Genomic DNA, 26,626 nt, shown 5'->3' with positions numbered 1-26,626 from the left:
ACTTTTATTTTCTAAATTTTACTTAGCATTTGACATGTCACTCATTTATACAACAAATCTTCATTGAGTACATTCTAGATGCTACACAGAAAATGAAATTTGGAAAATTAGATTTCTTATACTTAGAATATATTAGCTTCACTGAGTGTAAGGCACTACTTAATAGCAAAGTTATTTTTATTGCACTTTCTACAGGATCATTTAGTCATTTCCTATGGGTTAAAATTGTCTTTAATTCTCATGACAAAAACAGCTAGATGAAACACAATAAAATAATTAAGGTTAGGAATCAGACTTCCCTAGGATTTATAACCTCATAATTCTGGCTTAAAATGTTTTTCAAGATTGACAAGGTAAAATAAAACTTAAGCGTAATTCAATTAATTAATTAATTGTGTACAATAACAACAGATTTTAACTTCAGTAAGGGAAAAACTACATGATCTGAGAGTCAGAAAAAGAATGAAAATAAGCAAAAACACTGTAATAGGTAAAATTCAGTACAGAATCTTGATCAAATTAATTAGGAAAAAAGTAAACAATCAAAGTAAAAATTAGAAGGTGCTCTCATGCTATAAAACTTCAGTGGAGGCCGGGGGCCCCGCCCCAGGGAGGGGAGGAGGAGAGGCAGGAGGGTTTGACTGAGCTGCAGCTGTTTGTCTGTTCAACACAGGCTTGGGCCCTACGGGGGGAGACGGAGCCCCAGGACTGTTGAAGCCTGGAAGTCCCCTCCCCTCCCCCTCCCCCTCCCCTCCCCTCTCCCCCCTCTGCCGCTTTGTGGCATCCCCCTCCCTCCACCCTTTCCCACTCTCATAGTCTAGACATGACTAGCAGAAGCACAGCCAGGCCCAGTGGGCAGCCCCAGGCCAGCAAAATATGTCAGTTCAAATTGGTCCCGCTGGGTGAGTCTGCAGTGGGGAAGTCTGGCCTGGAATTACGTTTTGTCAAAGGGCAGTTCCACAAGTACCGGGAGAGAATCACCGGAGCAGCCTTCCTCACCCAGTCGGTTTGTCTAGAGGACACAACAGTCAAGTTTGAGATCTGGGACACAGCTGGGCAGAAGCGATACCATAGCTCGGCCCCCATGTACTACAGAGGTGCCCAAGCTGCAGCTGTGGTTTATGACATTACTAATCGGGAAACCTTCGCCCGAGCAAAGACATGGATAAAGGAACTACAGCAACAGGCCAGTCCTAGCATCGTTATTGCCCTGGCGGGGAACAAAGCTGACCTGGCCAACAAGCGCATGGCAGAGAACGAAGAGGTCCAGGCGTAGGCAGATGACAACAGCTTATTGTTTATGGAGACTTCAGCCAAGACAGCTGTGAACCTGAACAATCTCTTCCTGGCGATAGCTAAGAGGTTGCTGAACCCCAGGATCTGGGGGGTGCAGCAGGCTGAAGCCAGGGTGTGGATCTCCATGAGCAGTCCCAGCAGACCAAGAGCCAGTGTTGTAGCAACTGAGGGGTGGCTAGCAGCAAACAAGTATGGAGCTAGCACGAGAGCTCAGAAATAACCTCCATCCCCACCGCTCAGCACACAGCCCCTACGGTAACAGCACACTGGGCCCTGGCTCCCAAGGGCTGCCTCTTGGCACTTTGTAACACTTCAGAAACACCACCAGGCAGTTGCTCTCACTGGCCTCCTACCCCTGCTCTGGGGCTTGGGGGGCAGATCCCCCAGGACTTAGCTTCCAAATCAAACTTTCTTCACTTTGTATTATAGGTGCAAGATGGTGACCTACTTATCTTTCCTCCTCCTCCCCATGTTTTCAGAAAACTCTTTTTTGTCTCCTGCCCCTTCCCCTTCTGCTTTTGGTCAGTCTCTGTTCTTGATCTTCTTTTTCTTCCCCTCCCCGGGATGGAGAAGGTAGTGAACCCAGGAAGTGAGGAAGGAGGTTTGCAGTTCAGTCACATTAGGGGCCCTGGGGGAAAGTAAGCCTCAGAGCAGAGGGGAGTAAGGAAACATTTCCTTTTTGTTTTTATTTGGCTGGAGTTTCTCATATTTGAAAACACTGAGTTGGCCTTGTGGAGGGTGTTTCTAGGTAGAGGTGAGAATGCGAAGGCAAGCTCTCAGGCACCAGGTTGGAGTCTCGTTGTTAGCTAACTGGGCAGAGGTGGAGATGCAGTATCATCTGTGGCTCAGGAACTCTTCCAAGGCTTACTTTCCCCTCACCCAGCCTCTTAGGTAGCTTCTCCCCCATAGTGGGGGAGATTCTGGACCCCAGAGTCCTCCAAAGAATCTTCACTGGCTGCGTGCATCTTTGGCTCTACTGTGATCTAAAGGGAGGGACCAGCCTCTGACTTACACATATGCATTTTTTTCTCTCTGGCGCTCAGATGGCCTCAGCCCCAGACACTATATCCCCCCTGCGGTTTGTACTTTAATTGATGGTAGTTCAGTTGTGATACTGTTTCATGGGGGTTCTGATTGATTTACCTGCCCTCTTAACTTTTTAATTAAGTGGAATCCGAGGTGTATATGAGGTCTGGGGAGGGGCTGTAGGGAACAGTACCGGTGGCAGCTACTCAAGCCCAATCTCCACTGCTAGCTTCCTCCAACTCTGATTCTTACTTCACCTATGTGCTGGTCAGCCTAACTCTTGGGTGTAGGTCTATCTTTCCTGAGGAATTAACTGAGCAGCTGGAGAGCAGTCTCAGGATAGCACAGGCCATTGTAGGGGGGTGAAAAGGAGTCAGCAAGATGGAAGAGTTTTCTGTCCTTTCCCAGGGTTCCCATTCAATTTGATCCACCTATTACCATGTCTTTTCTACTTCCCTGTAAATAGGTATGATCTTTATTCCCACCGTGCAGTCTGTTCTGCCCCCCACCTCCCATCAGGCCCTATTTCTTTTCTCCTTTGTTAGCATCTTCGGTTTGGTCCCTCCATGCTTACCCCCAAACCCACCCCCCATGCAACCAGTGATATAATCCGCACACCACTAGGAGGGTAGTACCACAGAGGCCTACTTGTGGCCCCTAGTACCATAACACCTGTTCCTGTGGACAGGGAACGACTGGCACTGAGGGTCCCTCACAACTATCTCACATCACCAGAGGATGTTGGTCCTTTCTAAATCTCTAGTCTCTCTTCACATCCCTCATCAGGTATTTTAAGATGTCTTTGGGAAGCCATCAAGGCAAGAGAGAACTCTAAATCCCTTCTTGTTTTAGCCCAGGGTTTTGAGGAAATTGGAGGAAATAAGATAGGAGAGGCCATAGTGACCTAGGATTGGAACCTTTCTGCCCTTTTGGCTTGCAGACTGCCTCCTGTCCCAGAGAAGCTGAGAAACCCATGAAGCTGAGATTCTGAAGGACCCAGCTTAGGTTCTTCCACTTACACCTAAATTCTCCTCCTTTACCAGGGACAGCCTTAGTTCCCGTGGCCCTGAAATATGTATACATTTTCCCCTCCTTTTCCCAGTACCCACTAGCCCCCCAAAGCAGCCAGTGCATCCTTACAAGTGGAAGAACTACGCCGGCTCCCTTAAGTTTCTTAGAAATGAAGCTCTTTCTCTGTGTAGTTTTCCCCATGGAGCAGTAGCAAAGATGTTTCATTGCCTTGGGGCTGGGAAACCATTTCTCCAGGCTTCTTCTCCCCCCCCTGCCCCCCTTAGGAACAGGATTGGCCTTAGCTTCTGGGCCTACCTGCTGCCTTCCTTCTACTATCTATTAGCTCTTCTGCTTTCCTTTGAGCTCTGTTGGGCTTAGGGAATCTTAGTTTTTATTTCCCAGCTCTTCATTTTTTTCTTCTGATAATTATTTTTAAGGGGGGGGTATCTTTTTTTCTTTTTTGGCTTCTAAGAAAGCATTTGCCTTTTTTCCCCCTTTCCTCCTCTCCCAACATAACGATCGTGGTAACAGAATGCAACTGCTGATTTACCGATGTATTTAATGGAAGTAAAAAAGGAGAAAAAAAAAAACCTTCAGTGGAAAACTACATTGGGCACAGGGTAAAAATCACAGCAGTGTCTGAAAAGGAATCAAACAGATTATTAGCTTAAAAGCTTGTTTCAGGAAAACAAGCTTTTCAGATAATATTTCTATAATTTGTTACTAAAGAAACAACTGTGCAAGAATCTGATTTTGCAAAGATACATCAAAGTGCTTTATGTCAGTGTATGAGTGGGCACATCATTTTAACTCTATTTGATTCTGTTTCATGTGAGCCAAGTGCTTCTACTTCCTAAACGATTTGATATTGTATTTGGTAACAACAGACATATTTGATTATCAGACACCTGGGCATGTCCCTTCTGTGGTTGTGAATGCATGGCCTATCCATAAGATTCAGACACTTCTTAAGGTGTTGGAGCATTTGATTTTGAACAGTTTCTCTGGCTACTAGCAGATGAAGCACTGCTTCTCAACTTGGATGTAGAGTAAGGGAGAGAAGGGGTGGTGGTTTCAGGAAAACACAGTGCCTTGGGGGTGAATTTAGTTTTTGTTTCCTGTATAAACATTCATTAACTGCAAGCCTTCTGGTTCTCGTAATTGATTGTGCTCAGTAAATGATTAAGTGTCCTTTTGAAGAGGGAATACTGTTGTTGTTGTTGCTGTGAGTGTGTATTTTTTCCCATGTCTGGGTCGGAATTTTTGTTAGTAGGTTCACAAAAAGCTGTTGACAGGCCTAATTCACTCAGGCTATGATAACCAAATTTTGCTAGACAAATTTCATTACTGTGGTTATAGTCAGTTATGTACTGTTCCTATTTCACTTCTTTCTCATGCTCACTTCAGGGAAAATATATTCCTCTCTCATGCTTGCCATGGGTAAGTTTTAGCCATAGGGAGCATGCCAGAAATGTAGGACAGAGTCTTTCAGTTGGTTAATAGCACCAATAATTTACATGATTAAAAAAAATCATGATTGCTCTGTACTGGTAAAGGATATGGAAATCACCTTTTTATTTCTTTTACCTGTGAACCACATAAAATAGAGAAAAAATAACTTGTGAGTGATTGAAATGGGGTGTACAGTGAGTATGTTTTATGTATAAAACAAAGTGAAAGGGACCAATAATCCTGAAACTTGGGAACAAACAATAAGCCCAGTGAATTGAGATGCACCTAGTAACCAAAATACTTGTCTGGAATATCTGTGCGCTACCTGAAACCTCTGCCGAATCAACTCCCCCTGATCCCTTATCAGTTGAGATGGTTTTTCTTTGCAGAAACCTTCCCTGAAATCTAAGACTGGATTTATTGAAACTATCAAGGGGCCCCAGTGTATTGTACAGAACACTACCATGGCAATTTCTCACTATAGAGTCAGCATACATCTCTCTGGTAGGCAGAAAAATGCTGCCCCACCTAAGATGTTCACACCCTAATGCCCTTAACCTGTGAATATGTTGCCTTCCGTGGCACAAGGGCCTGGACATATGTGATTAAGGTTGAGAACCTTGAGATGAGGAGATTATCGCGGATTATCCAGATGGGTCCAATGTTATCATATGAGTCCTTACAGAGGAAGGAGAAGGCAGAGGAGTGGGCCTGAGAGCCGTCATGAGGGCTCAACAAGGCCACAAGCCAAGAAATGCAGCGGCCTCCAGAAGCTGGGAAAAAGCCAGCTTACAGTCATCAAGAAAATGGAATCTCAGTCCTACAACCGCAAGAAAGTGAATTCTGACAACTCAAATTAGCAGGAAATGGATCATCCTGTAGATCCTCCAGAAAGGAACACAGCCTGTTATTTTTAAGAGCACAAAATTCAGGCAAAACTGACTCACATTTCTATGAGTAACAACCTGATGTGTTTTAGAATATATTTTATTGATTATATTCCATGAGCGAGATACTTTCTGGGATAATAGTGCACTTTAGATTTATCCTCAATATCTTCATCAACATTAAGATAACCATGGATCTAGCTGTCCCTGACAATCATCCCTTAACCTCACCTTTATCTTGAGCTGCGAACCACAATTGGAGCAGATTAAGTACGGCTCATTTTAACTATAAAGGAATACAAGTTAGACTGTAACTAGGTACATAACGTCAATAAGTCAGATGAAATATTCAGACAAAAAGTTGACTATATTAGTAAACAATATTTAGATGCTTCAAGTTATTTCAGAAATTGAGGGACTTAAAAGTATCTTATTCAAAAAAAATCTTAGACTTCTGTATCACCCAATCCAAAGCAAAGATCCCAAAATGATGTGAGAAAAGATAAATGAGTCATTTGCTGTTTGTCTCAACTGAATGAATAATTTATTTTACTTTTACCTTTTAGAAAAGATTGAAATTCCCTGCCTTTATCTTCATTGATTTTCCCTTCCAGTGAGGAGTATGTGTTCTTTATATCACTCACGGCCAAAGAAATATTGTCAATCTTCTTCTGCAGAAGGGTCAGTTTCATTGCCTGGTAGTTCATCTGGTCAGTCATTTTTTGTGTCACTGCTGCATATAGAAGAAGAGGAAATGGGAAACGTTTAAACGTACATATTTAAAAACCACTCAAATTTCATGATAGATTGAAAGGTAATTCAAATAAGCCATGTTTGCACTTCATATTTGAAAATACAGATTATATGCACTTAGCAAATGGCATCCTGAATTTTATACTAATATTTAGGGGTAGAAATTTGTAAAAAGCATTCTAATATCTTAGATTTCCAAAATGTTTTAACTTTGTCCAAAATTTTCAGTCTCTCTTTTGCTAACCTGAAAGAGTTGTTGTTAAACTTTCAATCGATGGGGAAATTGAGGGTCAGAAAACTGAAATACCTTGCTTGAGGTTACAGAGCTAATGCTTTATCTTCTGCTTTCAAATCCAATGCTCCAGCATTAAATAGATGTAACCATAGATATATACACACACATATGTATATATACTACATGGATGTATGTAGTTTGTATCTATATTCTGAGAATTTTATTCTTTACTGAGGTATTCTTTAGAGAGATAGAGAGATTCAGAATTTGGTTAGAATCACTTTATAAAGCAATGATACTTTCCATGCCATTACACATGCGTTTCAATAATTCAAGGAGGATTTTACGGTATCTTGTGAAAATACTGAATTTCAATCCCTTAAAAAAATTTGAGTACAGATCCTAAGCTATTTTCACCTGCATTCTTAAAGAGATCCCCTTAAATCAGATTTCTCAATTTGAGTGCCTTATTTTGTATCACTAGATATATGCCAAACATAGTGAGATGTTTTTAGCAGTAACCAACTTTATGTTTCTAAGAGATGAGGTTGAGTCTAGAAGGAATGGTAAAATATTTATGAATAGAAAGATGAGAAAATATGTAACATGCCAACTTTAGATCAACACGAGGTCCTCATTGATTCTGAGCCACATTCTTTGCCCTACTCAGTGAGCAATACCCCTTAGTGATCTCTTATCAACCAAGGGAAGGGAGCCTTCTTAGCTCCCTTAAAATGATCCAGTCTGCCCAACCATGTCAAGGTTCTTCCATGATTGTACTCTTTGCAGGACAAAGTTTGATTTAATTTTGGAAACCTGTGATATCCTTACAACCTAGTATGACAGCATTTTTATTCTCCTTCTGTGTCTGCACACAGAGCTCCAGTAATTACACATGTTCCCTTCAGGCTGGGAACCTGCAGCTCACCCACAGTTTCTCCCAACACGCAAATAGAAAAGGATCGAGAGGTATGTTAATGTCACCATCAAACGTTTGACAGCCAAGTGATGTCTTGTTTGGAAGTCATCATAAATAGTGTTGACAGTGATTGGGTTTAGGGATGACAGTAATTACAGTCTGTGACCTGGGTCACCACAGTCTTGCTGCTGCTGCTCGGGCGTCCCTCTGCCACCTGCGGCGTGACTCTCAGCCTGGTTGCTGTGTATCAGCTGCTGTTGTTCTTGGGCTAGAGGGAAGCAAAAAGAGAAGAGAGAGAGTTAAGCACTGGGACCGGCTCATTTTTTTCCAGTCCTGAGCAGCAATATGGCTGCTGTGCATTTTCCCGTGTACTGAAGCTTGATGGTCAGCGATGACTGCAGAATAAGAGGCTCCACCCCCATCCACAGGGTGATGTGCTCCCACATTGGTGTTGGAAGTGCAAGACTCTAGTTCTGTTTGGAAAAAATAAAATTATTAAGGTTTCCTTTTAGGTGAAAATGGGTGGTAGTTTGGGGAAGCCGTGTAAACCGGGGTACGTAAACTGCCGGCATGATTGAGAGGAACCTTAAAATCAGCTGTGTTAAAAGCTAGAGCAGCTTTCTAAGTGGACTGTCACAAAGATGGCTTGTTTAACAATGCAGTTTCCAACTGGTGGCCACTTGGAAGTAAGGGAGAGCTACAGGTTCTTTACTAAAAGAATACCTGCGTAATAGTGCCACTTAAATGGGTTGTTCCCAGATTTTTAAGAAATGCATAGGCTCAAAACGTAAGGACTGCATGTAAAAGTAAACCATTATAGGGCATGTCTTGAGGGGTTCTATCCGTAAAATCAGTGAAATTTCAGAAAAATAGAAATTCTTGTAAAGTAAATTTACTCTATTAAAGAATTGCTTCTCATTTCCCATGAATCAAGTAATATTTTAAATGGCAGTATAATTTTTCATTGGGGAAAACAGTTTAGAGGGAAGATTTATTAAACATATTGAACACATCAAGTAATGTATGTCTGTAATTTGCAGACTTCTAATGAACAAATTTATTCATGGAAGTCTGCATATCAGACATGAGAAAACAAGCATTTGGTGTCTGACTGTGCTTCTTCCCGTGTGAAATTATGTACCAATGAAACTGCACCTCTGGTACATGTTAATTATGCTCCCTAAGGCATATGTGGCTGGGACAATAATACTAAAGCATCTCTACTCCATAGAAAATATATTTGCCACTAATTTGAGTTAGTCTCTATTGCTAGATTGAATTTTGTATTGCTTTCTTCAGGGCATTGAGCTAAATTAATGAATCTCCATTCACGTCCAAGGTTTTTGCTTTGATTTTGTTTCTTCTTTTTCTCCACTGCATAATAGATGGTCCTGCATAACTGTTGATTTATTTGGTGGAAGAAAACAATCTGTAGCTTGGGGAAAAGTGTATGTATTTGAGGGCTGCAGTAGGTGGTGAAAAGTATTAAATTTCTGCTAGATCCTAGTAATAAAGTTCTTATAGCCCAAATTCAAATGAATTCATACAAATATATCTGCTAAATAATTGTATGGTTTTTAAAATCAAGGTTCCTTCTTAGATGATGTAATAAAGCATTTTCCTAAAATGCATCTAAAATCTATCTACCCAGGAGGGTTACCAGAGAGTAAATGATTCTCAAACCAGGCTCTCTGAATCAGCAGTGTCAGCATCACCTGGGAACTTTTAAAAATACAACTTCTGGGCCCCATCCCAGACCTGCTAATTGAAGAAACTCTGGAGTGAGGCAGCAATGTGTGGTTTAACAAGCTCTCCAGCTGATTCCAATGCACACTAAAGTTTGAGAACCACTGGAGTAGAGCATCAAGATACATCTTCCTTAGCAACTTCCCACCTCGCTACCTTCCCTGTGTCTCTTAGCAGTGGAAGAGTGTTCAGGATACAGACTTGTCAGTATTACAGCAAAAGGAACAGGTGGGTTTAACACAATGAACAAGTTGGTCTTTTCATTTTTTTACTGCTTACCTTTCTGAGCTAGATCATAGGAAAACAAAAAGGGCTGGTGTATTGAAATGCATACCACGACTTGGTAGGCAGAAGACTTTGTTAGGAAGCAATGTGTAATTATGGTAAAAACAAAGACCATATTGTTTTGTGACATACAAACAAGGTTGCTCTTCAAATTTCTTTTTCTATCATTAACTTTTAATGCATATTATGTTTTTGCTTTTTTTTTTTTTACGTTTCTTTAGAATAGTGATTTTTCATCATGGGTGGAAATCAGAAGCATCTGTTATCTTTGAAACACTAAGTGTTAATGTTCTCTCCATCCCCCTCCCACCCATCTGAAGATTATGATTCAGTAACTCTGTTCTGGGGAATTGAGCATGTGTGTACAGAGTTTTTTAAACTCTGTAGGTGATTTCGATGTATGACCCTAGTTAAAAAGCACTAATTTAGAACAAATTACAAAATTTTCTAATTCTAATAAGTAAATTAAATGGTGTAAGGCAGAAAATACCAGATGTTTAAGTTAAAAATTGCAATCCAGAAATTGATCTTCAGAGATTTTTCAACAGCCGTAAGTGCTCGTTGATAACAAGAGCATATGTTAAAGACTTGATTTATTAAAACTCTAGTGAATAAAAACCTTTAGTCTCCTACCATTCCATAGAGAAGCGGGCCTTTACAAGGAGTAAGTGAAGCGGGGTGGACGTGCAGGATGATTGTCACAGTTCGCGGCTCCCTAGTATAGATGATATTATTCTCTCTGTTGTTAGGACACAGGATCCCTGAAGAGGGACTGCTAAGCATGGATGCATGTGAAGTGTCTGAGCCACCTCCCCAGCGATCAAACCCAGAGTCCACTTACAATTGTAGAATGTCTCAGAAATAAAAGGGCCTTTCCACTCAAAGCCTAGGCTATAGCTCCTGACTCCCACCTGGTAACATTCCACATACCCCAACTCCAAAACTGTATTTAGTCAGTATGCACCGGTGTGACCTAGCAATTATTAAAATACTGAAATACAGCCATACCCATTGGCAAATATATAAAGTGTAATAACTGATACAATTAATTATAAAAATCAAAATATTAACTTATTCCAAGTTAATTGTGGATGCACGATAAAGAATAAAGATATATCTTGTAGGATACATGATAAATGTATGGAATTCCTATTATAATAACATCCGAGAGCCGTTTTTCAGAACTAACAGTTTGTTGGGCCCGTTTCACGCACTACATAGATTTTATGAAACATTCTATGTTTTGGCAGAATCATCAGTTTATCATTATGTGTGATTTATGTAGTAGTTAGAATTTCCAAATTGTTTGGTACTTACTTTAGTTTACTTGCTAGCACTAATTGTCCTCAGCACATAATTTTTGCTAAATACTATTAAAGAATTTATAATCAATTATTGAAAACACTGGAAGAGACAAAAGTTTAAATTTTCAAAGTATTTCTTTTAGATATCATGAGTTGGAATTTTTTGAATCTGAGAAAAAAACAGAAATGTTTTCAATAATGAACCTAGTCCTGGATTATCTAATATACAGTGCAGAAATCAGTTAGTCTGGGACATCTTTTGAAATATAAAATATCAAAGTCAAAAATATCAAATCAATATCAAAAATCAATCCAATTTAAAATGTAATTAGTATTTTTGAAATAAAATCAGCTTGATTTTCAATAAAAATTAGTGGCCTATTTTTACTTAATATATAAATGTTGATTTCAAATAATGATATGAATTTGTATCATTTAAAATAAAAATTGGGCTTCCCTGGTGGCGTAGTGGTTAAGAATCTGCCTGCCAATGCAGGGGACACGGGTTCGAGCCCTGGTCCGGGAAGATCCCACATGCCGCAGAGCAACTAAGCCCGTGAACCACAACTACTGAGCCTGAGCTCTAAGGCCCACGAGCCACAACTACTGAAGCCCACATGCCCTAGAGCCCGTGCTCCAAACGAGAGAAGCCAACGCAATGAGAAGCCCGCACACTGCAACAAAGAGTAGCCCCCACTCGCCGCAACTAGAGAAAGCCTGTGCACAGCAACGAAGACCCAACACAGCCAAAAATAAATAAATTAATTAATTAATAAAAAAAAGTAAACCCTCAATACTGATCTAAATAAAATTACAATACAAGCCTATATGAAAAAAGTAAAATAAAAATTACTAGACTTATTTGTCCTCATAATGACATTCAATTTCTGTTAAAATTCATTTGTGATCAAGAGAAAAATATTAAAGAACTTTATGAAATTAGTCTCATGAAATAAGCTTTTGTAATAATAAAAATTTTCAAGTTAAGCAAAGCTTTTGAAATAAAAATCTTCAAAAACACTTTATCAAGTATGTTAATAAAAATCAATAAAATAAAAGTATTTAGAAAAAATTAGAACTTTTAACATTATCATATAATTGAAGTAGTAGATCATTTCAGAAAAGAAAAATATTATGGAAGTTACCTGACAAAATAATTCTGATATAAGAATATCATTTCAAATCAGTTTTACATTTAGCATTTGGAAAACAAGTTTTTTACAAAAAGAAAAAAGAGAATTGGTTTTCAAAAATGACAGTCTAATAGAAATGTCAATCCTTTTTTAACTTTATAAGGGAAAAAAATATTCCCCTTTTTAAACTGGAGATAACTTGAAAACTGATAAAAGATATTTTACATATGAAAAATGTTTATACATACTATTTGACACAAAAATTAATAAGGGATAAACTACATGAGAAAACATAGATTTTCTAATAAATCATATGAAAATGAAATTTTTATGACAAAACTCAAAAGTGTAATAAATGTTTAAGTTCCTTGATTTATGATGCCCTAAATTTGACCAAATGGTGTTTGCAAAGCTCTATGAATTAATTAAATAGGACATTCCTACAAGAATTTTTATGATTTAGTTAATAATAAATATACTGAATATTTTAAAATGCACACACTATTTAAGGACTGAAAAAAAAGGAATGCAATCACAGTTAACTCAGTAGTGGCCAGTAGCTAATTCAGCAGGATGGCAATATCATTGATGTTAAAAGAAATTATAAACATACTGAGATTTCCTGTCACCTAATGGCTCTAAATCTGATGGAGAAATCTCTAAAGGAGATGGAGGGAGTTACCTATATTAAATCATCTCTCTGACATCATTTAGCTGGTGTCATCTATGTCAAAAGAAAGAGCACACCAATAATTTGTAGAAATTAATAAGCTGTTTAGAAATTATTTGAATGATACACGATGAGTGATTTGTGTTATGGCTTATATTACTTGGTATATAGTTTATAATATAGATAACATATGCATTAACTTAAGAAAATAAAAAGTAATGCATTCTTAATTTTTTATTTTTATATTAATGTATATATTAATTGATACTGAGTCAGTTGTCAAATGTTTGAATATGACCCCTGCCCCTTCTTACCCCATCCTCATAATCAAGAGGCAGATTGGTTGAGGCGGTCACGGTCCTGACTAAGGTGGAGCCACCTCAATAAAAATCACAACAGCATTTTACATAGGGTTTATTTCCAGGGGCTCAAAATCCTATGCTAAAGCTTTATTATAAATCATAAGGCATTATTTTATATTGCATTATCATATTCTAATGAAATTGGGTCTCTTCATCTCTTTACAAAGTATTACATCTTGCATAGTTAATGTAGAGATTATTACATTGCATCTCATTGAATATTCTCCATTTGAAAAGTACTGGCAAAGCAGGGAATCACGCGCACACATGCACATACACTCACACTCACACAAGAGGAAGTAGGGGGTATTTTACGTGTGCTCCATTCCTATTTGAGGGGGGGTAATTCATCAAGCCGTAGTTCTCGCTTTGCCACTCAGCCCAGGCAAGATCCTGAATGTGCAAGAAGTGAAAAAAAAACCTAGGTTAGAGGGAAAGGGTCACGAACAGAAAGGAGGCAAACAAAAAGAATTCAAGAGTAATTTTCTATTGACCTTAGGGTCAAAAGAATTTCAAATAAGTTTTATTCATGCAATCTGGAAAAATCCTATTGCATTGCAAATGAGAGAATAGAAAGTGACATACCAGAGAAAATCAGCAAATTAGAAATAAAAACTAAAAAGAGAAGAAAAAAATTTTAAATCAGTGACAAGTAGGAGAAGAGAAATTAAATAAAGAAAGCTTTCAGGAAGGAAAAAAAAGAAATAAATTGAAAGGGATAAAGATTAACACATAGAAGTATTGAGTGGAAGTCTTCAGTTTTCTTGCATACTCGTCTTTGGTGATTCACTCCTCAGTATGTGGAAACAGAATATGTATGAAATAAAAATGAAAATTTCTCCATATTTTTGTAAAGTTTTAAAGAGACTGATTTGAAAGAAAATGTAATTGGAAAAATCCTTTCAATATTGAATTACAAAAACTAATGTGATTATGTGTGTGTGTGCATAAAACTTTCCATTTGCTCTTAGCTATAGTTATTTTAAAATTAATTGTTTTAGGAGGAAATTATACTCCTAATTGTAAAAGAAACAACTATTAAGCATCACACAAAGATCTTTGAGATCCAATTGTCATATGAACCTCTTTTCTCTGGAATTCATTGGATGGGGTCTGTGAAAACCTGAAATACCTGTTTAGCAAATTCAATAGTTTGTTATCTTTTCTTAGCTCTGTTTGTTGACTGGAGTTCAATACTTTCATTCATCCCAATTTATTTTTCAGTATTTAGCTGGTGGAGAAGCACTGATAGGATCTCTGACAGCGGAGTCAGTTACTGTCCTGTGATAAAATTCCTGGTTGATCGATGCTCTTTTATTTTTTCATTTAGCAATCTTTCTGTCTTCCCCACGTATTCTCTACCACAGAACTGCCACGATTCTAGGTTTTCCAGGCAATGTATCTTATCTTGCACTTAAGCACAGACCTTTACTTTGTTCCACAGGGCCCAAATTTCTGTCTCTTCTTTCTAAGATATTGGAGCTGAGACAGAAGGGCATTTATTTAAGTCAAATAATTTCCAGAGATCTTTATGTACTTCTCATTTAAAAAAAAATTCAATATATTTTAAAAATTGGATTTCTTTTTTCTCTTCTCCCAATACAATTACTCTTTTTTCCTTGCACTAGAAACTCTGATCTTGGTGGATCAAGGACTTAGAGAAGCAAGGTCAGCAAGTGTCAAGAGCAACCGTTTTCTTATTAGGTGCTTTTTCTTTCTTTCTTTTTTTTAAATTAGACAGGTATTATTTGTGAGGGTTTTTTTTGTTTCCTTCCAGGCCTTTGAGGCATATCGTGGAAGTCATTAATGGCAACTCAGTAATGAGGAAGCTTGCTCTCTCTGCCTTAGAAACAGAAACTTTCCTGTGTGGCTTGACAAGACGGGTTTCCAGCTGATTCTTTGATATCAACTGAATGCTTGCATGACGATGTTCAGTACATACGTAAAGATTTACCGAGATTTAGTAGTTAAACAGTAGAATGCAGTTTTATGCAACAAAGGTCCCTGGTGTTTTTTGACTAAATGTATCATAATTTTATTGAGCAAAGATGCCTACAGGAGGTAATGTTCTTTTTCAAAGAGGAAAGCATTAATCACCACCGAGGAGAACCAGATATGCAAAAATATAAGAAATACAGGGTTTTTTCTGTTTTAAATATTATAACTTTTATGGCATAGTAATTGGAGTAATATTTAAAATAATCTTACTAGAGAAGCCCCATATTTAAAATGTTAGTTACAATAGCTCTTACATAATTTATTGAATTAGTGCACACTTGTGAAATGAAATATTTTTATATATTCATAACATATGGCAGGGTTAGTTTATTCCAATTACTGCATAATTGCATTTTTTAACATTCATAATAACTGTGATAGATTTTATAAAGCACAATTTTATAAAATATCTTTTCCCTACATAGAGGATCTGATTAAAGCTGACTGGACTTTGTTTTTTTATTTTTTAACATCTTTATTGGAGTATAATCGCTTTACAATGTTGTGTTAGTTTCTGCTGTATAACAAAGTGAATCAGCTATACATAGACATATATCCCCATATCCCTTCCCTCTTGCATCTCCCTCCCACCCTCCCTATCCCACCCCTCTAGGTGGTCACAGAGCACTGAGCTGATCCCCCTGTGCTATGCGGATGCTTCCCATGTGGCACATATATACAATGGAATATTACTCAGCCATAAAAAGAAACGAAATTGAGTTATTTGTAGTGAGGTGGATGGACCGAGAGTCTGTCATACAGAGTGAAGTAAGTCAGAAAGAGAAAAACAAATACCATATGCTGAGTAGATTTTTTAAAAACAGATTTGCAAAGAAGTTTTTTTTTTCCTCCTCTCTGATCTAGCGTTATTTGAACTTAAATTCCCGTACTTTGTGTCATTAGAGCAAAGCCACAATTTCCTTGTGCTACTTTAGAACATTTTAGAGACATCTACTGGAAAAGCAAATTATTGCATTTTTTATAAAATTGGCTTAAAAAGTATGTTGTTACTGACATTTCAAAAAACTTTCTCGCATATCATATCACAAATCTAGCTCCCTTTCTGAGATAAACTCGTTGACCCTCAAAAAGATATAACAAATGTAAAATATATAAAAAGTGTTACTTTGCCATTGGACTTAATGCTCCTTTTTCTCCCAGCAAAACTCTATTCACTTAGACTTCTTAAAACTTAGTTTCTTCTTGACAGTATGACTAATATTTTTAATAAACTGATCTAGAACTTATTACCAGAATTTTGATTATCTGAGTTGCAGCAAAAAGAGCATCTGTGGAGGGTTAGTAATATTATAAACAGCATATTGGAGAATAAGACAACAGAATAATTGCCCCATGGATTCTTTTTTAACTCTTTATTTTATATTGGAGTATAGGTGATTAACAATGTTGTGTTAGTGTCAGGCGTACAGCAAAGTGATTCATTTATACATATATATGGATCTGTTCTTTTTCAAATTCTTTGGACCCGAATTTTGAATCACAACATCCTTTCTGAACAGGTCGGGGATGGGTCTATGGAGAGAGAGAGAAACAGAAAAAGAAAAAGAGAGGGTAGAAAGTGAGGGAGGAGAAATAAACAAGAGTACAGTTGCCAGCAATTCCATTTTATTCCTGATCTACCGATTTTTTTGTATATTTAAAAAGACCTCCCTACTGCAATTTAAATTAAAATGGTTACTTTTTCTATTATGAAATGAATTTTGTTGTGGGGAGGAAACTTGTTGGGGAAACAGGGAGCTGTGAAATTCATGTAATAGTTTACAAATTTTCTGTGAATAAAATAATTTCCTCTTGTTGTAAAGGACTAGCACTGAAGTAATTATCACGGTAGCTACATGACCAGGTTTTCCAAACCCTTGAGGGCTCTGAAGAGCTTTAAAGAATGGATCAGTCACACTGATTATTCTTGCCATATTTGGAGCTGCTTGTCATATGAGACAGTGTGGAGAGTGCTGTCAAAGGAAACCTGACAATTTTCTCTCCCACATAAGAATAAAAGACTGTTGGCACATATATAAAGTGTGATGAAAAGGGGAGGGGGACCTTGGCACATAATTGGGTAGGAATCAGAAGGAAAATATGTGCACCTCCCCACCGCCTGCTCCAAGGATAGATGAGATAATGAAGAATGGCTCAAGGGACAAAGGGACTCAGTAGTTCTCGATACTACCAGTGCATCAACTTCAGTAATAAAGAATTCAACAGCTTTTATGTACTTCAATAAAAGTGAAGGTGAGGATGGTCAGGATACCGTAGGGAGCAACAGTCGGTTCTTTTGGAATCACAGTTGTATTAGAGTTGATTGTATGACAAAATGACACAATGGGCATATCTGCCATCAGAAAATTATTCCTACCATAGATTTCAATAGAAAGAAGTCCTTCCCACAGCAGTTTAATCAGCACACACCTGAATTATGAGTAATTCTAGTTACAGTATTGTGACAGAGAGTCATAGAGCTGTTCTGGGACATTTTTGTTAATGGGGATTCAAGATAACGATTTGTAAATCCAGTATTAAAGATATCCACAGGTTGCATCCATTAGAACATGAGGTGTTAGTAAGCAATCAAAGCTAAACTGTTTGAATTCCATTTAAATATTTCATATAATACTTTTCTAAAAAAGGGAAAAATAGTACGTAGCAGGTATTCAAAACTGTCAACTAGTCTTGTCTCTTGTGTGTATATTTATAATGATGGAATTCTATGTTTTTCCCTCCTAGGCATATACAGTCCATCATAGTGATTAATAATCCATTAGCAGGTATAAAAGGAAGAAGCATGAAACAACACAGTCCTCACCAGCTGGACACCATGACATTCTTTGACATACAGACTTTGCTTCCTATCTCTTATGTACGATAGGGTGTGGAACGACATTCGAAATTTCTAGAAGGGTATATTGTGAACAAACACTGAATATTTAAGAAATGATCATGGAATTAAAATCCTTTTTCATAAGGAGAGAAATATAAAAATTAATCTTAGACTTTAGAAATATAATTCTAAATACTCTTAACTGTCTGACATACACAGACTATTAACAAATAAGTTTTACTGCTGTGAGTATATCTGTGCATCTCATGGAAATTAGAAATCCTTTGAAAGCAGGATCATATTTGGAGTTTTTCTTTTTTAGAATATGGTAAAGTATCTTGTTTGCAAATATTTTTGGTATAGATGATATTTTGTTTAAAACTTTATTTTACCTGGTTATAAATGAAGTACATATTCATGCTGTACTCTGGAAATGTATTAAATTTTTATAACATCTTTGAAATTAAGGCCATATCCAGAATAAGTAGCGTTACAGTTAAATTTGCCTATAGATTCTCAACGAATGGGCTAGAAGAACCATATATAATATCCTTAACTAAACTGCAGGTTTTCTAGAGCTTTTATATTACAACTTTCTTTTTGTAAAATGTGAATCATAATGGTTTCTCCACACTTACATTAATTTTTAATCACAGTGTCTTACACTGCTGATTGAATTCCCCACTACCGCTAATAGCCTTCCTTGTAATATTCATTCATTTAAAATATGTATGCGGAGGCCATATCTTATGTTTCACAGGGAACCTGTTTAAAGCCCAAAGCAAAATAACAGCCACATGGATGCTAGGCCACAGCAGGTTACCATGTACTTACTTGATCAGCCTTTTGCCACCAGAAAATCCTTAAAATCCGTTGAAAAAATGGCTCCATTAGGAGATTTTTTAAAAAGCAGGATTATTCATGTCATATTGGTATATTCTTTACAACTGAATTTCATTTATAGACGATATTATTTCAAATAACTGAACTGGAACAAAACTAGAGGGTAATCTTATTGTTACATAGGGTCACTGCTAATGACAGTTTATTTAAAAATATACAATTAGGATTTCTGATATTTTAACAAGGCACGTATCTATGCCATATAGCTAAGAAACAGTAAGATATGTAGTCAGGTCTCCAATTATTCACCCTGTGAAACCAACATAAAAATGATGAGAGAAGTTAAAGGACAGCTTATGAGATATCACAGCTACTAAATTAGGAAGCTCGAAGAAAGTAACAGTCTTGATAGTTTGGCTACATGTTAATTAACTTTGCTCAAAAGATAATTTGCAACTCTTCTCTTCACTGGAATCAGTTGCTTATTCTTTAGAAGTTTTATGCTTCTCATTGTTATTATGAAATTAAGATTAGAATATACCTTCTAACTGGCATTTTGGTCCACTGAATCCAGGACAGCACTTCCATTCTAATGAGGTAACAATTTTATGTTGCATCCTGTACACAGGATTTGATATCTTCTGAGATCTAGAGAGGAGAGCAGTTGGGGGAAAACAGATTATTTGTCTCACATTAAATTATCAATTGGAATAAAAGTGTTTGGGATGATACCTGGAATATAAAAAACATTCAGGGACTTCCCTGGTGGTGCAGTGGATAAAACTCTACATTCCCAATGCAGGGGGCACAGGTTCGATCCCTGGTCAGCAGGTCCCACATGCATGATGCAGTTAAGAGTTTGCATGCCACAACTAAGGAGCCCACCTGCCGCAACTAAGACCCCATGCAACCAAATAAATAAGTAAATATTTTTAAAAAATAAGCATTCAGTAAGTGTTATCTGTTCTTCTTATTATAATAATCTTCATCATCAATATTATTGTCAAACTTAGATTTCCTTAAGTACATTACAAAAAGCATTAAGGTTTATACTTTTTGGTATTTTAAATTTATACCTATCATGTTTTCTAAAGACTCTATAACTTTTCCCTTGGTAATGCTTTTCACTAAACCAATGTTAAAACTTATTGTAATTCTAATTTTTAAATAGTTTATGGGAATAATTTTTTTAGTTCTTATTTCTTAAATCATTATAGTTAAAAGGATGTGTTTTCCTCCAGATCAATATCAAATAACTCAAAACAAATTAGATATTCCACTGTGACTTCAACCTGTACTTCCTCATATCTCAAGTTTTTAAATTGTACCATCTATTATTTCTCTCATCTAGTATTTCTCTGAGAGGGAGGTGAGGAAGGGAAGAGGATCTAACATGAGAAAATGTTGTTTTTGAGAAGAAACCATGAAAGGGAAATAAAGAAACTATAACATTTCAAATTAACAATCAATATAAGTAGTGAATGGCCCTAAATTGCAGGTGTTATGTATGTAAATGTAAATCATAAATCCAATTTGGCCATATTATCCTTATCCCCATGACTTCAACATTTAGCTAATATCTATCAAATGATTCTGTGAAATGGGTATGTATTATCTTGTTTAGTCCTCATATTAGTTCTATGAGGAAAGTATTATTATTATCTTGACGTGCTGATGAAGAACCTGAGGAACAGAGAGATGGAATACTTGCTGAAAGTCCTACATCTAAAAGTTACCGAGCTAGGATTTTAATCCACTCCGCATGGGTTAGCCTCTCCTGTTATTATCTAGAGTTTGTTACATATGACTATGTGGCGACAACAGTAGTCACTCTCATGGATTATGTATTATAACAGACTGGGTTTTAGTTTCTGCTATAACCTGATGGGCAATTAATTATGTGTGAAATTATTCCTCAATTTTAAAATGAGCTGTAAGACTCCTTCCATCTCTGAAAGTAGGCTAATCATTCATCTGTGTTTATTTCTGTAACTTATACTCAGCAAATAACTCTGTTCAGTGAAATATCATATCTAGTCCAACAGCTAGTGCTAAACAGGAAGTAAGGTAGCTTGGAAAGGATTCTTTAGAGTTTATTAGGGTGAACTCCAGCAGTTAGCTGCATTATTATTGGACTCAATGTTCCTGCTTTGGCAAACTGGATCGCTGGTTTATGTGGCTCAGACAGAAAGAAAAAGTGACAAACAGTGCATATGCACTGAAATAGTGAGTGAATGGAGAGAACCATTCAAATGCAGAGAAAGATAAGAAATGAGAATAAAGATACCTATTCCTAGTTTGTTTAAAGAGAGAAAAAAGCTCACCTTGAACTCAAAAGGGCAGAATGATGGGGGTTACTGTGGTAATAGTTTCATTACTAAAGAATTAACAGTGCATTCTTTGTATCTCAGGTTGACTAGGAAATTGTCACAAAGGGAGTAAATGCCAGAAACAGAACTGGAGCTCAGCTCTCCCAAATCCCTAAGATATGCTTAGCTCTCTGGACCATGAGCCCTAGCTATTTCTTTAGGGACTACGAAACACCTTGATTTTATGTATCCTTATTGCACACTGTTCCAGATTGCCAATGTGTCAGATTCACTGCCTGAGTTATTTGTATGACTATTTGTATAACATTAGCCATCATGGCCTGAATGACAATTTTAGTTTTTATTGCAGGCATTCCTGAAACACCCCCAGCTGAGCTACTGTGACTGTATGAATTCAGAGAATTTATCAATTACTCAGCCCCACATTTTAGGACAATTACATAATTAAAACAAAACCCCTAAATAAGTCATTACAATAGACAAGAAGAAAGGCCCTACTTAGTTGTTTTACCATGCATAATAGCAATTAGTGGCTTGCAACGTTATGGACTTCTCTTTGGCCTAGTATGAAAGGGAAATTATCAATAGTCCTTTAAAACTGTGTATGAATTTAATGGAATTAAAGGACAGGATTGTTGGTCAGGTCATAGAATAAAAGTAATAGTAATGGTAAAAATAGAAAGACACATGAGTTAACATTCACTGAAGACTCACAGAGTACCAGGTACTAGGCTAAACATATGACTCCATTTATCTCACATATTCTAAAAACACCCACATGAAGCAAGTATAATTAGTTTCTGCATTTTAACTTATTTAAGATCATACTTCCAGTTTAATGTGATGACCCTACCCTGACCCTCCTATACTTACGTGTACCTGGGATGATTAACTTTCTCTATATATTTCAGGCCACACATGATTATGGTACAAGAAGTAGGTATTTTCAAAAAATATTACATACCTCTGAGGACACGATCCACTGGTCCGGCCACAGGGCCCTCTGCCAGCTGGAACATAAGTGACTTCGTTGTCCAGTATCACTGTTGGAGATAATCTGGTATGTACATAAGCACACCAGTTCCTAAAGAAGAGATCATTTTTGTTAGAAAAAAATTGTCAGAAAGAATTCTTTTCATCAAAGTTATTTGCATAGACCTATACTATCAGTACTGTGTATCAGATACATTGAAAACTTGATATCTGGCTTTAAAATATGTAGAAATGACAGAAAACATATGTTACTTCATTACTGTACTGATGGACAGTAAAGAAGCACTGTAAGGGGAGATTTGAGAAGATGGCGGAAGAGTAAGATGCGGATATCACCTTCCTCCCCACAGATACATCAAAAATACATCTACATGTGGCAGAACACTGGCAGAACACCTACTGAACGCTGGCAGAAGACCTCAGACCTCCCAAAAGTCAAGAAACCCCCCACGTACCTGGGTACGGCAAAAGAAAAAAGAATAAACAGAGACAAAAGGATAGGGATGGGACCAGCACCAGTGGGAGGGAGCCATGAAGGAGGAAAGGTTTCCACACACTAGGAGCCCCTTCGCAGGCGGAGACTGCGGGTGGCGGAGAGGGGAAGCTTCGGGGCCGTGGAGGAGAGCGCAGCCACAGGGGTGCGGAGGGCAAAGCGGAGAGATTCCTGCACAGAGGATCAGGGCCGACCAGCACTCACCAGCCCGAGAGGCTTGTCTGCTCACCCATCGGGGCGGGCGGGGCTGGGAGTTGAGGCTGGGGCTTCGGTCAGAGCGCAGGGAGAGGACTAGGGTTGGCGGTGTGAACACAGCCTGAGGGGGGCTAGTGCTTCATGGCTAGCAACCTGCGAAAAGGAGACCCCCAAACACAGTAAGATAACCAAAATGAGAAGACAGAAAAACACACAGCAGATGAAGGAGCAAGGTAAAAACCCACCAGACCTAACAAATGAAGAGGAAATAGGCAGTCTACCCGAAAAAGAATTCAGAATAATGATAGTAAAGATGATCCAAAATCTTGGAAATAGAATAGAGAAAATGCAAGAAACATTTAACAAGGACCTAGAAGAACTAAAGAGGAAGCAAGCAATGATGAACAACACAATAAATGAAATTAAAAATACTCTACAAGGGACCAATAGCAGAATAACTGAGGCAGAAGAACGGATAAGTGACCTGGAAAATAAAATAGTGGAAATAACTACTGCAGAACAGAATTAAAAAAAAGGATGAAAAGAACTGAGGACAGTCTCAGAGACCTCTGGGACAACATTAAATGCACCAACATTCGAATTATAGGGGTCCCAGAAGAAGAAGAGTAAAAGAAAGGGACTGAGAAAATATTTGAAGAGATTATAGTTGAAAACTTCCCTGATATGGGAAAGGAAATAGTTAATCAAGTCTAGGAAGCACAGAGAGTCCCATACAAGATAAATCCGGGGAGAAACATGCCAAGACACATATTAATCAAACTATCAAAAATTAAATACAAAGAAAACATTAAAAGCAGCAAGGGAAAAACAACAAATAACACACAGGGGAATCCCCATAAGGTTAACAGCTGATCTTTCAGCAGAAACTCTGCAAGCCAGAAGGGACTGGTAGGACATTTTTTTTTTTTTTTTTTTTTGCGATACACGGGCTTCTCACTGTTGTGGCCTCTCCCGTTGCGGAGCACAGGCTCTGGATGCACAGGCTCAGCAGCCGTGGCTCACGGGCCCAGCTGCTCCGCGACATGTGGGATCTTCCCAGACCAGGGCATGAACCCGTGTCCCCTGCATCGGCAGGCGGACTCTCAACCACTGCGCCACCAGGGAAGCCCTGGCAGGACATATTTAAAGTGATGAAGGAGAAAAACCTACAACCAAGATTACTCTACCCAGCAAGGATCTCATTCAGATTTGATGGAGAAATTAAAACCTTTACAGACAAGCAAAAGCTGAGACAGTTCAGCACCACCAAACCAGCTTTACAACAAATGCTAAAGGAACTTCTCTAGGCAAGAAAAACAAGAGAAGGAAAAGATCTACAATAACAAACCCAAAACAATTAAGAAAATGGAAATAGGAACATACGTATTGATAATTACCTTAAATGTAAATGGATTGAATGCTCCCACCAAAAGACACAGATTGGCTGAATTGATACAAAAACAAGACCTGTATATATACTGTCTACAAGAGATTCACTTCAGACCTAGGGACACATACAGACTGAAAGTGAGAGGATGGAAAAATATATTCCATGAAAATAGAAATAAAAAGAAAGCTGGAGTAGCAGTTCTCATGTGAGACAAAATAGACTTTAAAATAAAGACTATTACAAGAGACAAGGAAGGACACTACATAATGATCAAGGGATCGATCCAAGAAGAAGATATAACAATTGTAAATATTTATGCACCCAACATAGGAGCACCTCAATACATAAGGCAGATACTAACAGCTGTAAAAGGGGAAATTGACAGTAACACAAACATAGTAGGGGACTTTAACACCCCGCTTTCACCAATGCACAGATCATCCAAAACGAAAATAAATAAGGAAACACAAGCTTTAAATGATACATTAAACAAGATGGACATAATTGATATTTATAGGACATGGCATCCCAAAACAACAGAATACTCATTTTTCTCAAGTGCTCATGCAACATTCTCCAGGATAGATCATATCTTGGGTCACAAATCAAGCCTTGGTAAATTTAAGAAACTTGAAATTGTATCAAGTATCTTTTCCAACCACAATGCTATGAGACTAGATATCAATTACAGGAAAAGATCTGTAATAAAGACAAACACATGGAGGCTAAACAATGCACTACTTAATAACAAAGTGATAACTGAAGAAATCAAAAGCTACCTAGAAACAAATGACAATGGAGACACGACAACCCAAAACCTATGGGGTGCAGTAAAAGCCATTCTAAGAGGGAAGTTTATAGCAATACAATCCTACCTTAAGAAACAGGAAACATCTCAGATAAAGAACCTCAACTTGCACCTAAAGCATTTAGAGAAAGAAGAACAAAAGAACCCCAAAATTAGCAGAAGGAAAGAAATCATAAAGATCAGATCAGAAATAAATGAAAAAGAAATGAAGGAAACGATAGCAAAGTTCAATAAAACTAAAAGTTGGTTCTTTGAGAAGATAAACAAAATTAATAAACCATTAGCCAGACTCATCAAGAAAACAAGGGAGAAGACTCAAATCAATAGAATTAGAAATGCAAAAGGAGAAGTAACAACTGACACTACAGAAATACGAAGGATCATGAGAGATTACTACAAGCAACTCTATGCCAATAAAATGGACAACCTGGAAGAAATGGACAAATTCGTAGAAATGCACAACCTGCCGAGACTGAACCAGGAAGAAATAGAAAATATGAACAGACCAATCACAAGCACTGAAATTGAAACTGTGATTAAAAATCTTCCAAAAAACAACAGCCCAGGACCAGATGCCTTCAGAGGCGAATTCCATCAAATATTTAGAGAAGAACTAACACCAATCTTTCTCAAACGCTTCCGAAATATAGCAGAGGGAGGAACACTCCCAAACTCTTTCTACGAGGCCACCATCATCCTGATACCAAAACCAGACAAAGATGTCACAAAGAAAGAAAACTACAGGCCAATATCACTGATGAACAGGCCAATATCACTGATGAACATAGATGCACAAATCCTCAACAAAATACTAGCAAACAGAATCCAACAGCACATTAAAAGGATCATACACCATGACCAAGCGGGGTTTATTCCAGGAATGCAAGGATTCTTCAATATATGCAAATCAATCAACGTGATACACCATATTAACAAATTGAAGGAGAAAAACCATATGATCATCTCAATAGATGCAGAGAAAGCTTTCGACAAAATTCAACACTCATTTATGATAAAAACCCTGCAGAAAGCAGGCATAGAGGGAACTTTCCTCAACATAACAAAGGCCATATATGACAAACCCACAGCCAACATAAACCTCAATGGTGAAAAACTGAAACTGTTTCCACTAAGATCATGAAAAGACAAAGTTGCCCACTCTCACCACTCTTACTCAACATAGTTTTGGAAGTTTTAGCCACAACAATCAGAGAAGAAAAAGAAATAAAAGGAATCCAAATCCGAAAAGATGAAATAAAGCTGTCACTGTTTGCAGATGACATGATACTCTACATAGAGAATCCTAAAGATGCTACCAGAAAACTACTAGAGCTAATCAATGAATTTGGTAAAGTAGCAGGATACAAAATTAATGCAGAGAAATCTTTGGCATTCCTATACACTAATGATGAAAAATCTTAAAGTGAAATTAAGAAAACACTCCCATTTACCACTGCAACAAAAAGAGTAAAATATCTAGGAATAAACCTACCTAAGGAGACAAAACCTGTATGCAGAAAATTATAAGACACTGATGAAAGAAATTAAAGATGATACAAATTGATGGAGAGATATACCATATTCTTGGATTGGAAGAATCAACATTGTGAAAATGACTCTACTACCCAAAGCAATCTACAGATTCAATGCAATCCCTC

The 26,626-nt window shown here is 37.6% G+C and overlaps 1 protein-coding gene and 1 pseudogene across 1 annotated transcript in view; one reads left to right on the top strand and one right to left on the bottom strand.

The window, feature by feature from the left end:
- MMRN1 (multimerin 1) overlaps nucleotides 1-26,626 on the bottom strand; it is a 65,274-nt gene that overhangs the window by 20,446 nt on the left and 18,202 nt on the right. Inside the window, exons 2-5 of the mRNA XM_029235205.1 lie at nucleotides 22,054-22,173; nucleotides 19,301-19,407; nucleotides 7,746-7,847; nucleotides 6,232-6,405 (exon numbers count right to left, since the gene is read on the bottom strand). Coding sequence (XP_029091038.1) covers nucleotides 6,232-6,405; nucleotides 7,746-7,847; nucleotides 19,301-19,407; nucleotides 22,054-22,173 — 503 coding nt within the window. The remainder of the gene's footprint in view (nucleotides 1-6,231; nucleotides 6,406-7,745; nucleotides 7,848-19,300; nucleotides 19,408-22,053; nucleotides 22,174-26,626) is intronic.
- Nucleotides 824-1,464, top strand: LOC114902717 (annotated as a pseudogene).

The sequence above is a fragment of the Monodon monoceros genome, unplaced genomic scaffold, assembly GCF_005190385.1.
Source record: "Monodon monoceros isolate NGI ecotype Baffin Bay Population unplaced genomic scaffold, NGI_Narwhal_1 Super_Scaffold_20, whole genome shotgun sequence".
Taxonomy (NCBI): domain Eukaryota; kingdom Metazoa; phylum Chordata; class Mammalia; order Artiodactyla; family Monodontidae; genus Monodon; species Monodon monoceros.
Note: the sequence above shows the minus strand (reverse complement) of the source record. Positions and strands in the feature narration are given on the sequence as shown.